Source organism: Rhamphochromis longiceps, linkage group LG6, assembly GCF_057381845.1.
Source record: "Rhamphochromis longiceps isolate RC_006_pf linkage group LG6, R_longiceps_female_GT1.1, whole genome shotgun sequence".
In the NCBI taxonomy this organism is placed as follows: Eukaryota; Metazoa; Chordata; class Actinopteri; order Cichliformes; family Cichlidae; genus Rhamphochromis; species Rhamphochromis longiceps.
The window spans coordinates 36,736,070-36,751,783 of record NC_140562.1 but is presented as its reverse complement, the minus strand read 5'-3'; the positions used below and the strand labels follow the sequence as shown (position 1 = coordinate 36,751,783).

Here is a 15,714-nt window from a genome sequence, read left to right as displayed (position 1 = left end):
TATTACTATCAAACTTTTCTTGTAATCGAACAAAGAAGAAGTCAATCATTAATCAAAAAGGGGAACAAGGAATTCTCTGAATAAATATTGTGTAATGGTGTTTATTCCACTAAGTAATGATAAGAAGTGACATGCCAGCATAATAAAAGTAAAATAAATTGAACTAGAAAATGAGAACGATCAGTCAAATAGAGGTTAAAGTGAGCCACTCCTGTTTTCAAAGAAGACAATTTGATTTATTGAAACCAATTTTTTAAAGCCAGTCGGATAAATATAGAGAACAACACACAAAAGAACAAACGTGATATACAGTGTGGTCTATCTGCTTTTTGAAAATGGCACCTTTTTTTTGTGGTATTTTCGCATCTGTAGAGATGATTTTAATGATAAACACAAAGATGTGATTGAAGCGCAGACTTTTAGCTTTAATTCAAGGAGTTCATCATATATCTACATATATGTGTGTGTGTATATATATATATATATATATATATATATATATATATATATATATATATATATATATATATATATATATATACACACACAAGGCTAGACCCCTTTTGCTAAGCAAGCCTACCGTAGACATGAGCGAGACAGATAAATATGAAGGCATGCCAGCTCGGACATCGCCCGGATCAACAAGGTCCGCATCAGGTGTTGAGGAACAGGGCACCCTGACGAGAAGTGGGCTACTGGAACAAGAAGGCATCGGTGGGCAAGAGACGAAAACAGGGCGTTGTTGGAATGCTACTACGCAAGTAACCCTGGCGGAAGGGGCTACATGAATAGGATGAGGGACCTATGGATTCTTCGATACCCAACATCCACAATGACGGCGAAACAACTAGTAGCTCAGTGTTCCAACATTTGGAAGAAGGGACTGCTCTCACAGCTAGAGATTGACGAGGTACAACATAAATGCTACGGCAAGGAGGAGTCAGGACGCCAGGTCAGGGGGGAGATATCATCACCCCCACCCGAGATTGGGTACCAAGCCCCAAGTGCGATAGGAGAACGATCCTCAGAAGGTCTGCTAGATGATGTTAATGCAGCACTACGGATGATACCTACAGCCACGATTACCGACACTAACAAGCTGATCTACAATACGGCAGCAGTGATCAGTGAGATGCTTGGCTACAAGTTGAACAGCCACAAGGGGCAGTACCCTCCATGGAGAAGGAGGCTAGAGGCTAAGACCAAGGTAGCACGGAGGGAGGTTAGCCAACTATCGGAGTTGCAGAAAGGCGCGATGAGGAAGGTGCCTAAGAAGTACAGGAAGCTGTCCATACCTGAGGCCTTGGAAACTGCCAAGCAACGACTCACAGCCTTGGCCAGCCGTTCTCCACGGAACCAGCCAAGGTGTACTCTCACTGGCAGGGGAACAATATGAGAACAGCACCACCAAGGCTGGAGATGGAACAATACTGGAAGAGCATATGGGAGAAGGACGCAACCCATAACGGCAATGCTCAGTGGCTAGTGGATCTGAGGGCAGACCATAGCAACCTCCCTGAACAGGGTCCAGTAACCATCACAGTGGCAGATATCCAAGAAAGGGTCTCCAATATGAAGAGTTGGACAGCACCAGGCCCTGACATGTTTCACGCCTACTGGCTGAAGAAGCTGACTGCACTCCACGAGCGCCTGGCAGCACAAATGAACCAGCTGCTAGTTGACGAGAGACACCCGGAATGGCTAACCGAAGTCAGTCCTGATCCTCAAGGACCCCCAGAAGGGACCGGTCCCCTCCAACTACCGACCAATAACCTGCCTCAGCACCACGTGGAAGCTCCTGTCAGGCATCATAGCGGCTAAGATGAACAGGCACATGGGTCAATACATGAGCGGGGCATAGAAAGGATACCAGAGGCACAAAACACCAGCTACTGGCAGACCAAGCAGTCAGCCGAGACTGCAGGACCAGACTGACCAACCTGTGCACTGCCTGGATTGATTACAAGAAGGCCTATGACTCAATGCCCCACACCTGGATCCTGGAATGCCTAGAACTATATAAGATCAACAGGACCCTGAGAGCCTTCATCAGGAACTCAATGGGGATGTGGCAGACAACACTGGAGGCCAACCTCAAGCCCATAGCACAAGTCACCATCAAGTGCAGGATCTACCAAGGAGATGCTCTGTCCCCACTGCTGTTCTGCATAGTGAGATAATTGACAAGATTGGCTACGGATACCGACTACGGAATGGAGCAGTTGTCAGCCACCTCCTGTACATGGATGACATCAAGCTGTATGCCAAGAGTGAACGAGACATCAATTCACTGATCCACACCACCAGGATATACAAAAATGACATCGGAATGTCGTTCGGACTGGAGAAGTGTAGTCGGATGATAACAAAGAGAGGAAAGGTAGTCAGAACAGAGGGGATCAAACTACCAGAAGGCAACATTGCAGACCTAGAGGACAGTTACAAGTACCTGGGGATCCCGCAGGCAAATGGGAACCATGAAGAGGCCGCTAGGAAAGCTGCAACCACCAAGTACCTGCAGAGGGTCAGGCGAGTCCTGAGGAGTCAGCTGAACGGTAAGAACAAGATCCGGGCTATCAACACCTACGCCCTGCCCGTGATCAGGTACCCTGCTGGGTAATAGGCTGGCCAAAGGAGGAGATAGAAGCCACTGACATCAAGACAAGAAAGCTCCTTACCATGCATGGAGGGTTTCACCCCAAGTCCAGCACCCTGAGGCTGTACGCTAAGCGGAAGGAAGGAGGCCGGAGACTGGTGAGTGTTAGCACCACAGTCCAGGATGAGACAAGGAACATCCACGAATACATCACAAAGATGGCCCCAACTGACAGCGTGCTCAGTGAATACCTCAGGCAGCAGAAACCCAAGAAAGTGGAGGAAGGCGAGGAACCATCATGGAAGGACAGGCCCCTGCACGGTATGTACCACCGGCAGATAGAGGGGGTGGCTGATATCCAGAAATCCTACCAGTGGCTGGACAAAGCTGGACTGAAAGACAGCACAGAGGCACTAATCATGGCAGCACAGGAACAAGCACTAAGCACAAGATCCATTGAGGCTGGGGTCTATCACACCAGGCAAGACCCCAGGTGCAGGCTGTGTAAAGATGCCCCAGAGACAATCCAGCACATGACAGTAGGGTGCAAGATGCTAGCAGGTAAGGCATACATGGAACGCCATAACCAAGTGGCCGGCATAGTATCTGTGCCGAGTATAACCTGGAAGTCCCAAGGTCAAAATGGTAGATGCCCCCAAGGGTGATGGAGAATGACCGAGCTAAGATCCTGTGGGACTTCCAGATACAGACGGACAAAATGGTGGCGGCTAACCAACCGGACACAGTGGTGGTAGACAACCAGAAGAAGACGGCCGTAGTGATCGATGTAGCGGTTCCGAATGACAGCAACATCAGGAAGAAGGAACACGAGAAGCTGGAGAAATACCAAGGGCTCAGAGAAGAGCTCGAGAGGATGTGGAGGGTGAAGGTAACGGTGGTCCCCGTGGTAATCGGAGCACTAGGTGCGGTGACTCCCAAACTAGGCGAGTGGCTCCAGCAGATCCCGGGAACAACATCGGAGATCTCTGTCCAGAAGAGCGCAGTCCTAGGAACAGCAAAGATACTGCGCAGGACCCTCAAGCTCCCAGGCCTCTGGTAGAGGACCCGAGCTTGAAGGATTGACCGCCCGCAGGGGCGAGTGGGGAATTTTTTGGCTCAGGGGGTTGGGAAGCGTATCTGTAACTGGAAGGTCGCCGGTTCAATCCCCGGGCTCTCTGTCCTGGTTGTTGCGTCCTTGGGCAAGACATTTCACCTACTGCCTACTGGTGTTGGCCAGAGGGGCCGATGGTGCGATATGGCAGCCTCACTTCTGTCAGTCTGCCCCAGGGTAGCTGTGGCTGCAACCCATTACTATTATTCATTTATATATATATATATATATATATATATATATATATATATATATATATATATATATATATATATATATATATATATATATATATATATATATATATATATATCAACAATCTGGTACATTCTGGTCAGCTTAGCAACATTAAAACGCCTGAAGGAGCTCAGAAGATGAAAAAGGATGATCACAGAATTCTTTCCTTGGTTAAGAAAAATAACTTCATAACATCTAACCATGTCAAGAACACGTTTGAGGAGGTAGGTGTGTGACTGTCAGTTTACAGTGAAGAGATGTCTTTAAGAATAATAGATGGATTATATGCATGGCTCTGTTCAGATAATGATAAGAAACTGCAAAAGCAACCCCCAAATTTCTCAGAACAAAGGAAAGGAATAATCAATGGCCACGTCAGTCAGACTGTTGAGCTGCCGATTTCAATCCAACAGAGCAACTTTTCAATACAAACCTGAAGGCAAAGAAACACATGCACAAGCAGCTGTAAGTTCTAAACCAATAAAGCAAAATGTTGTAAAGCCCCTCATATTAAAGATGAAAGCCTTTCACAACATCAATGTTTGGTCAAACTTACAACAACAGCAAGTCTTTATCCAAAACCTTTTGGGTCTAACTGTAAAAGTACTTACATGTGCTGGGGCATTTTGATTCATGCATGATTATTAGCAGGGTTCACCTGATGTCACTGGAAATATTGAATAGTTGAAAGTCTAGATGCCAACAGGATCTTGAGATAAGAATATTGGATCAAACAACATTTCTGAATGTCGGGCAGATAGCTTCATTGCACAAAACTTAGTGTACTCTTTATCTTCTGAGATGGTTATAAATGAGCAAAGTGTGAGAAAATACTGGATTGTGCAAACATCAATTTGTTGTACCATAAAAATGACTGACTTGGGCTTTGTGGATGTGCCCTTTCATTGTGGACGTGATTCTTTTTCGTTCTTTAGATTAATGAGTAACTCCTTTGATGCCATATGAATAAGTTCTTTGTCTTACCTACTTATATATTTCCCCATCAATCACTTCTATTTGTCCTTTGCACACAGAAACAGGCCAATAAATTCTCATCCTCAGACTCTCTGTGAGCTTAAGCGCTGGATTCTCAGAGTCTCTCCAGGGTAAGTACAGACACATCAGAAGTTATAGATTTAATACAGAATAAGATGGCATAATGTAAAAATGCAGTTTTAAAACATCTCCTTTGTCTTTTTCACGCAGTTTGAGTCGTGGATGTGATCAATAATGGGAACGCCTTCTGGACTGTTCTTACTCATACTTGTGCATATTTTCACAGGAACTTCTTCAGGTAAATCATCTCTAGTTAGACATAAATTCATTTTCTAAATGGACTGATGTAATTATTATAATGGTACTTTTTCCTTTGTCAATTATTGTGCCTCTAATTAAGACACTAATTAAATAATTGCTCCAGACAAACTATAATGAATTTGCTAATTTTACATTTTCACATTTCTCCTTTAGAAATTTTTTAGGTAAGGTATGTTATTTAAATATCAGTTTGAAAGTAGACAAATATTTACCTCATATTCAGTAAGAGTATTCAACAGTGACGTGAAATGCCTCCAAAGAGTTATTTTGATGAATTATCTAAATTACAACAAATTACTCAAATCTTTCTTCTTTTTAAATTCAGCTATTTTACACTGTGGTGAGATTTCAAAAGATGTTTCAAAATGATTATGAATCAAAAAGTCTTACTTGTATTTAAGTGCTGTGACAGATGAAATGCTGTGACTATTTTGTCTGCAGGGACTCCTGTGACCAGCTGTGATTCATGTCATGGCAAAGCCACCTGCTTGGAGTCACAGGAAAGAGGTGACACCTTCACCGGCCACGCCCTCTCATGTATCTGTAAAGATGGCTTTGTAGGTGATGGCCTCACCTGCTATGACCCAAAACTCTGCAGTGACTCTTCTTGCTGTGACCGAGGTTACCACTGGTCCTCAGAGAAGGGCTGTGTGGACACTGATGAGTGTTCCCTCCCAAACTCACCATGCACACCACCTCAGATTTGCCACAACACGCCAGGCTCATACGAATGTCCGGAGCCTTCCTCCAAGAACAGAGCAGCTGCCTCTTCCCAATCTGTCCGGTTCTACTGTGGGAACACAGTTTGTCCTTCAGGCACGGACTGCATCAATTCCCAATGTGTGGACCCTTGTCAGAACTATGCAACATTGAATGATGACTGGCGTTCAACAAATAACACAAATACTGAGGTCCTACACTGTGATCAATATATAAACTGGCAAGGCTGGTATCGCCTGTTTTTGAATCAAACCAGTGCTCGTATTCCAGAGAGGTGTGTCGAATCAAACAGGTGTGGAACTCATGCGCCTTTGTGGATAACACAACCTCATCCCACATGGTCAGGTGAAATTGTGAATCGCACTGTGTGCAATGATTGGAGTGGCAGCTGCTGCCATTTTCAGTCACACACCATCCATGTTAAACTTTGCCATGCAAACTACTATGTCTACAAACTTGTGAAGCCATATACATGCAACCTTGCATACTGTGCAGGTAAACCTATGCTTTAAATATGATTAACCTGTTGATGATTCAGTTGGTTCAATGGTTTCTGAGTGCATGATTATTATTATTATTTTAAACAGAAGTGAACACAATTACACCTGTTTTACCTACCACAACACCAAGGCCACAGAACTTCACCACCACACATGTGACTGCTAACATCTCTACCACAACACCAGTGGGCAACAGCACAACAGTCGAGGGGGAGGTCCGCCTGGTTAATGGAAACAGCTCCTGCTCTGGCAGGGTGGAGATCTTCCACAGTGGACAGTGGGGGACGGTGTGTGACGATAACTGGGGCCTGGTGAATGCTCATGTGGTGTGTAGACAGCTGGGCTGTGGCAGGGTCATCTCAGCACCAACAAATGCACAATTTGGACAGGGCAACGGACCCATCTGGTTGGATGATGTCACATGCTCAGGCATGGAATCAACGCTCTCCGAGTGTCACCACAACGGGTTTGGATCTCATAACTGTGGTCACTATGAGGATGCCGGTGTCATCTGTGCAGGTAAATATGAACATGTGCAGTGAAGTTCGGCTTTGTACCGACTGCATTTGGGGCCAGATTGATCTAAGATGGCTTAAAGTTATATACTACTACAGGTTTTTACCTATAAGGCTTTTCATGGTAAGTATTTTTTCTTTCAGGCGAATTATGAGTAACCTTTTTTATAAAGATGAACATAACATGACAATTTTTCGATAACTCTACACAAAATCACTCCAAGAACCCAATTCAGTAAAAACTAAATAGAATTAAATTCAAAATAAAATGTTGTCACCTGTCAGTCAATGCAAGAAAGAGTAGAAAAATTATTGTGTTGTTTTTTATATTGCTCTAATACATCCACCTTTCATTAAAATTTACAGTGTTCCTTCTTTTGGTTTTCTATTAGCTCCTTCGTCAGTGAGGCTGGTCAATGGTCAGAACCGCTGCTCTGGCAGAGTGGAGGTCTTCAATGATGGACAGTGGGGCACAGTGTGTGATGATTCCTGGGACCTGAATGATGCTAATGTGGTGTGCAGACAGCTGGGCTGTGGAAGCGCTCGTTCAGCACTACAAAGTGCCGCTTTTGGACAGGGCAGCGGACCCATCTGGTTGGACGATGTAGCATGTTTTGGAAATGAATCATCAATAACTGACTGCAGACACAACGGGCTTGGAGTCCACGACTGTCGTCATAATGAAGATGCCAGCATCATCTGTGAAGGTAAATTTTATGCATTTTTCAGGTACCCTCCATTTCTTACTGCTGACACCTAACTGATGAGAAAACTATTCTCATTTGTTGCTTTAATTTACCATTTACCATTTTTAACTAAAGATACACTTACTATGGCAATATTTCCATGGATCCACAGATAATGCCACTAAAAACTATGTAATTAGCAACAAATTATAAATAAATTCAAAACAAATGTTGTCATCTTCACCATCCTCCACTTCCTACTGCTGACATCTAACTGATGTGAAAACTATTCTCATTTGTTGTTTTAATTTACCATTTAAATATAAAGTTGTTGTGTAGCACATGGAGTCAAATGCAAAGTAAATAAGGATTTTGTGAGAAAACAATAATTTTGAGATGTACTAATGAGAGCTTTTCCTCATTAATGTAGAAGGAAGTGCAAACTGAGTTTGTCCTTTTAGTTCAAAGACACTTTTCTTTCAGTCCAACCAGGAATCAACAGCACTGTTTTTCCAACAACACCAAGGCCACAGAACTTCACCACCACACATGTGACCGCTAACATCTCTACCACAACACCAGTGGGCAACAGCACAGCAGTCGAGGGGGAGGTCCGCCTGGTTAATGGAAACAGCTCCTGCTCTGGCAGGGTGGAGATCTTCCACAGTGGACAGTGGGGGACGGTGTGTGACGATGCCTGGGGCCTGGTGGATGCTCAGGTGGTGTGTAGACAGCTGGGCTGTGGCAGGGTCTTCTCAGCACCAACAAACGCGCGATTTGGACAGGGCAACGGACCCATCTGGTTGGATGATGTCACATGCTCAGGCAACGAATCAAAGCTCTCTGAGTGTCAACACAGAGGGTTTGGATCTCATGACTGTGGTCACTATGAGGATGCTGGTGTCGTCTGTGAAGGTAAATATGAACATGTGGGGTTAAAGAGAGTGAAATCCAACTTTGTTCGTGTGTGCATTTGGGATAACACTGAACTAAGATGATTTATAGTTACATACTACTACAGGTTTTTATCCACACAACAATTTTTTCTTTTAGTCTTGAATTATGAGAAATTTTTCAATAAAGATAAACTTACTATGAAGATATTTCCATGAATCCAGAACCTGCCCCCAAGAACTATCAAATTACCAACAAATTAAAAATAAGTTTAAAATAACATGTTGTCAGCTGAAGTAAAATAAATGGTAGAAAGATGATTATGTTATATTATTATATATTATATATATTATTATATTGTTATATTATTCTAATAAATCTACATTTCCTCTGAAGTACTCCCATAAACAGTGTTCCTTCTTTTGGTTTTCTATTAGCTGCTTCAACAGTGAGGCTGGTCAATGGTCAGAACCGCTGCTCTGGCAGAGTGGAGATCTTCAATGATGGACAGTGGGGCACAGTGTGTGATGATTCTTGGGACCTGAATGATGCTAAAGTGGTGTGCAGACAGCTGGGCTGTGGAAGCGCTCGTTCAGCGCTACAAAGTGCAGCTTTTGGACAGGGCAGCGGACCCATCTGGTTGGACGATGTAGCATGTTTTGGAAATGAATCATCAATAACTGACTGCAGACACAACGGGCTTGGAGTCCACGACTGTCGTCATAACGAAGATGCCAGCATCATCTGTGAAGGTAAATTTTATGCATTTTTCAGGTACCCTCCATGTCTTACTGCTGACATCTAACTGATGAGAAAAACTATTCTCATTTGTTGTTTCTAAATCACCATTTAAATATAAAGTTGTTGTGCAGCACATGGAGTCAAATGCAAAGTAAATAAGGATTTGGTGAGAAAACAATTATGTTGAGATGTTCTAATGAGAGCTTTCCCTCATTAATGTAGAAGGAAGTGCAAACTGAGTTTGTCCTTTGAGTTCAAAGACACTTTTCTTTCAGTCCAACCAGGAATCAACAGCACTGTTTTTCCAACAACACCAAGGCCACAGAACTTCACCACCACACATGTGACCGCTAACATCACTACCACAACACCAGTGGGCAACAGCACAGCAGTCGAGGGGGAGGTCCGCCTGGTTAATGGAAACAGCTCCTGCTCTGGGAGGGTGGAGATCTTTCACAGTGGACAGTGGGGGACGGTGTGTGACGACGCCTGGGGCCTGGTGGATGCTCAGGTGGTGTGTAGACAGCTGGGCTGTGGTACGGTCCTATCAGCACCAACAAATGCACAATTTGGACAGGGCAACGGACCCATCTGGTTGGATGAAGTCACATGCACGGGCAATGAATCAAAGCTCTCTGAGTGTCAACACAGAGGGTTTGGATCTCATAACTGTGCCCACTCTGAGGATGCTGGTGTCGTCTGTGAAGGTAAATATGAACATGTGGAGCTATGAAGAGTGGAATCAAACTTTGTAACTGTCTGGCTTTGAGACAGAGCAGAAGCCCATGCCAAGAAGCTCCTGTTGCGCAGTTTTTGAACAGCTGTTAATGCCAGAGGAGGTATGGAGCACTGCAGTTATTGAGTCAGCTGAGTGTTGGACATTTTAACATACTATGTGCCTCAGCACACAGAGACACTGCTCAGTAACTTTACATAGGATGATTCTTTGTGACTGAGCTGCTGTGGTTCCTAAGAGTTTCCACTTTGCAATAATATCACTTATAGGTGATCCTGGAATATCTAAGAAGCAAGAGGTTTCATGTACTGACATGTTGTAGTGGTGTCATCTTTTACAGCACCACCAGAGGTAGCAAAAGTACAGAAATTCTGTACTTAAGTAGAAGTACAGATACTACTATTGAAAAATATTCCAGTAAAATTTGACAGTGTTCCTTCTTTTGGTTTTCTATTAGCTGCTTCGTCAGTGAGGCTGGTCAACGGTCAGAACCGCTGCTCTGGCAGAGTGGAGGTCTTCAATGATGGACAGTGGGGCACAGTGTGTGATGATTCTTGGGACCTGAATGATGCTAAAGTGGTGTGCAGACAGCTGGGCTGTGGAAGCGCTCGTTCAGCGCTACAAAGTGCAGCTTTTGGACAGGGCAGCGGACCCATCTGGTTGGACGATGTATACTGTTTTGGAAATGAATCATCAATAACTGACTGCAGACACAACGGGCTTGGAGTCCACAACTGTGGTCACCATGAAGATGCCAGCGTCGTATGTGAATGTAAGTTAAAGTTCTCACATACTGAAAAATTGAAATAATGAAATCTTTTATCTTATCTTATATTATGACATTGAAGTACTCATGCTGGCCTCATTTGGTATTTCCTATTTCATCTGCTTTCATTTTTTATTAGTGACCTCATGTCTTTTTCTTTAGTCCAGCAGCCTCCACTCCAGACTTCACAGTTAATTTGTGGCCGTGATAAAATCCAAGTTGGTCTGCATATGGGCAGCATGTCATCCTCCGGTTTGAACCCCTTCTCGGGCAACCTGGCTTCCAGCAACTGTTCCTGGGTCAGAGTCCGTGATGATTATGTTTGGTATGAAATGGAGGCTCGGGCAGGTGCCTGTGGAAATGTGCTGAGGGTAAAGACTTATTTCTTTTTCCTATTGTTTAACTGTCCCATTAAAAAACACTACTGCGCAATTAATTTGTGATAAGATGGCTGTAGACTGTGTTTTGGCATAAAATGGCCTTTTTGTTATTCAAGGAGAAAAAAGTGAGCAACAGCAGTCAGAGACTTCAGAAGGATTCACTGTATTAACCCCTGTGGACATGTCTCTGGTGATTAGACTTTCTCTAGGTGACATGATTTCTTAACTGACTGAAAATGTCATCATCTGTCTTTCAGACCAACAGCACACATGTCATCTACTTCAACAGTTTATTCATCTACCCTCTGACTAATTTGTCCTTCGCTCTTCCTGTGGGTCTTCCCTTCTCCTGTGCTTATCCCCTGGACACAGACGCCAGCCTGAATGTAGCTATCAGGCCAGACCTGTAAGTTCATTGAATTTAACTGCAGCATCACTTAGTATATGTAGCTCTAAAATTCAGGGCTCTCATGTGTGTAATAGTATAGTTATTACCCCACTCTTTTCAATTATTCTGTTACCAAACTGCAATAATTAAGATGAATCTTGTTTACTGTGTGTGTTTCTTTTAACCATTTATGAGAGAGTAAGCATGCATTACTGTGAGCTGTTTGTAATTTAACATGACCACTGAAAGTCATTTTCAGATCCTTCATGCATAAACTTAAGTGCTTTTAGCTGTGAGGCTACTTTCCAAACAGCGTTACAGTTTGTTTAGAAAGCTCCACATTAAGTTGTTTACTCAATCCAGTTAACAGTTTGCTGCCTAGTTGTAGTTTAAAGATATGTTTTGTAATTATTCAATGCAGAATTTAACAAACATTTACCACCAGGAGGCAGCGTTTTACCAGTGCAAATGTCTTTTTAGTCGCACAATTTCCTCAAGAGACTTTGTTGCTTTTTGCTCAAAATACATATATATCTTGGACTTTATAAAATAAAGTTTATAAAATAAAATAAACAAAGTCTTCTTTCCAGTCAGAAAGGGAGATTTGTCAATTAACATAACAAAACATGTTTACTGGATTAAAACTCTAGTGTAAAATTTAAATCAGCTATATAATCTGTTATTTAGGCAGTGCTATTTCACTTGTTCAACTACTTGATTATATGCACTTGAAGCACTTTTTATCTGCACATGCTCACATACCAATGGATGCATGTTTAGCACCATCTCCAAAGACATTTCCAGCATATGGTCTGGAGGAGCTGGGGCTCGAACCATCAGACTTTTGAAGAAAACAAATCCAAAGCTGTCTTCTTACACAAACCAGGAAAAAGACAGAATAGCAGCAAGTAGTGTCTGAGAGATCATTGCATTATATAATTTTCTTTCCCTTTGTCAGGTTCACTGGAGGAATTTCAGGTTCGGGTCCAAAAGCTCGAGCCTCCATGTCTCTGTTCCGCAACTCCAACTACACTGAGTCTTATCCACCAGGCCAAGTCTTCCTCCCAGTGGGTTCACCTCTGTACGTGGGCGTCTCTGTGGAGGACACAGACCCAGTTTTGGCAGCTGTTCTGGAGGACTGCTATGCCACTCACTCACCAAACCCTGATGATCCCACACAATATCCTCTCATCCAGAACAAGTATGTGCATCTCTCCAACCTCACCAATGCTTTGTGAGATACAGTGAAGTGTGTGGACCCTGCTGATCTCCTCCCTCCTGTCTCACAGGTGTCCCACTGACCGCCTAAAGGTGTCAATAGTTGAGAGCGGCTCGTCCCTCCGAGCTCGTTTCTCTGCTCTGCTCTTCCTGCTCCAGGGTGAATACAGAGACATATATCTTCACTGCAGCCTCAGCCTGTGTAACCAGAGGAAGTACAACTGTGTACCAGTGAGTTCCACATTTCATTTTAGCAGTACTCCATAATCCAAAATGGTTTCTCTGGTTTAAATCCTATATCTCTTTTCTCATTCTTTTGCCCTTTGCAGTCGTGCACAAGTAGGGCACATCGCTCTGTTTCCAACTCAGCTTTTATGAATCCCGTCACCATTGGACCGATCACTTGTGAGTATGAATTAAAACCTGGATTCAGAGCTCATGTCTTGACATAGTGATTTATATTAAACTAATAACTGCCATATCAACTTTTTCTTCTTCTTCTTTTTTTTTAGTGGACAAGCCAGCTGAGTGATCTGGAACATCCAATAACATTCTGTAGTGTGAAATTAACTGCCAGAACTCTGTTTTCAGAAGAGAGATGATTTAAATATAATATTCACAAATATTTTACACATATTTTTTGATATTATGTTCCATTTGGGCTTTTTTTCATTGTATAACTGCAAACTGTCCAAATAAGGTATGCATCCTATTTGTAAAAACTATACCTTGATGCTAGAATGTGAAACCAACTGGGTGATAAACTGCAAAGCCACCAAGTATCACAGTTCACACACTCTAATCATACCCTTTACATTTCATTGCACCGTATGAAAATTGCAGAGAAGGTATTAATTCAATTCAATGCAATTTTATTTATAAAGTGCCGAATCAGAACAACTGTTTCCTCAAGGTGCTTTATGTTGTAAGGTATAGACCCTACAATAATACAAAGAAAACAGAGAAAACACCAACAAACATATGACCTCTATGGCCAAGTGCTTTGGTGACAGTGGGAAGGAAAAACACACTTTTAACAGGAAGAAACCTCCACCAGTTTCTTTCTCTCGAGTCCGAACTGGAAGTTTGTTCCACAGAAGAAGGGCATGAAAGCTGAAGGCTCTGCCTGCCATTCTACTTTTAAATACTCTAGGAACCACAATAAAGCCTGTAGTCTGAGAGTGAAGTGCTTTAATGGGGTGATTCAGTACTATAAAATCATTATGATAAGATGGGGCCCGATTATTCTAGACCTTGTGTGTAAGGAAGAGGATTTTAAATCTGATTCTGGATTTAACAGGAAGCCAGTGAAGAGAAACAAATATCGGAGAAATCTGCTCGCTTTCTAGTCTGTGTCAGTACTCTTGCTGCAGTATTTTTGATCAGCTGAAGGGTTTTCAGGGAATTTTTAGGAAATCCTGATAATGAATTACAGTAGTCCAGCCTAGAAGTAATAAATGCCACCATTTCTTCTTTTTGTTTTGCGGGATAAATCAGCTCGGTGAGCTTGTAACATCCTGTAATATCAGAAAGACTTTCTATGATGTAATTAAATCCTTTTTTCAAATTCATTCTATATAATTTAATCAAACTGATGTTACATTGTAGAATTTAATATGTTATTTCATATGTTATATGCTAAGTACATTATATCCAACCTTATTATTATATTCACAAAACATTTTCTTTATTACTGGAACTAATATAATCTTTCTCAAAAAAACACTGGATTCCTCTCTGGGTTGGTTTACTGACTTTCCATATTTTGATAAACTGCCATTAAATTTGGGATGGGTATCAACAGTCAAAGAAGGAGGATTTGAATGACTTTGGTTAACAGATGACTTTTCCTCTGGCGTCACCATGAGGTTGTCATTTGTATTACATGATGAAAATCAGGTCTGTAAGCTTTTGGACAATGACTGTTTCTGTGATCTTTCCTCTGTACACTGCAACACTGAATTTTCTAGATATGAGCGAAGTGCAGATTCCAGCTTGAATTCAAGAGGTTTTTACAAAAGTACAGCATTAACAGCTTAGTCAGGCCATCATTTGACTTAAAGACATATATACCTATGAGCAAGATAATGAAGAGTTCACGAGTGGTCAAATAAAGAAGGAGTATGATCCAGAGTATACCACATCACCAGGTAATGTCATGGCCTTGGCATGTATGGTTAAGAATAGAAACAAGTTAACTTTGTGTTTACTGATGATGTGACTCCTGGTGATGAGTACACGACTGTACTTTCTGCTCAGATTAAACAAAATCCTGCAAGAATTTCTCAAGGCAACGAAATGGGATATTCTTCAATAGACACATCAGTCACTGATCTGAACCCTAGTAGACCATAGTTTACAGTTACTGAAGGCAGAAAGACCCACAAACAAGTAACAACTGAACATGGGCTCAATAAAAGCCTGTTAAAGCATCTCAGAGGAGGAACCACAGCATTTGGTGATGTTCACACGTCCCAGTTGCTGTCTTGGTAGCCGGGGATCGGTCTGCCAGGGCCTCCGCTCCTGGCTGCTGCCCGACACACGATGCACCCGACCCCTGTGATACCTCCTGCGGGTGGTGGGCCTGCAGGACGATGGGCCTATGTCCTTTTTTTGGGCTGTGCCCGGCTGGGCTCAATGGACTAAGGCCTGGCCACCATACGCTCGCCCCCGGGCACCCTCCCTGAGCCTGGCTCCAGGTAACCCTATCCCTGGCCCTGGTAACCCTATCCCAGGCAGGGTGAACTGTTCTCTTCTCATAATGGTCTTCTGAACCGCTCTTTGTCTGGTCCCTCACCCAGGACCAATTTGCCATGGGAGACCCTACCAGGGGGCAGAAGCCCTCAGACAACACAGCCCCTGGGATCCCTGGAACACACAAAACCCTCCACCACGATAAGGTAGCGAAT

At 43.0% G+C, this 15,714-nt stretch overlaps 1 protein-coding gene across 1 annotated transcript; it reads left to right on the top strand.

The window, feature by feature from the left end:
* The first annotated feature begins 5,143 nt into the window (after positions 1-5,143).
* LOC146668573 (scavenger receptor cysteine-rich domain-containing protein DMBT1-like) lies at positions 5,144-13,337 on the top strand. The gene is made up of 14 exons (XM_085408850.1): positions 5,144-5,238; positions 5,703-6,476; positions 6,569-7,000; positions 7,389-7,703; positions 8,166-8,597; positions 9,014-9,328; positions 9,593-10,024; positions 10,511-10,825; positions 10,982-11,190; positions 11,457-11,605; positions 12,546-12,788; positions 12,877-13,036; positions 13,135-13,210; positions 13,318-13,337. The coding sequence occupies exons 1-14, from the start codon at positions 5,175-5,177 to the stop codon at positions 13,335-13,337; spliced, it is 3,936 nt and encodes a 1,311-aa protein (XP_085264976.1). The 5' UTR covers positions 5,144-5,174.
* Positions 13,338-15,714: the final 2,377 nt, after the last annotated feature.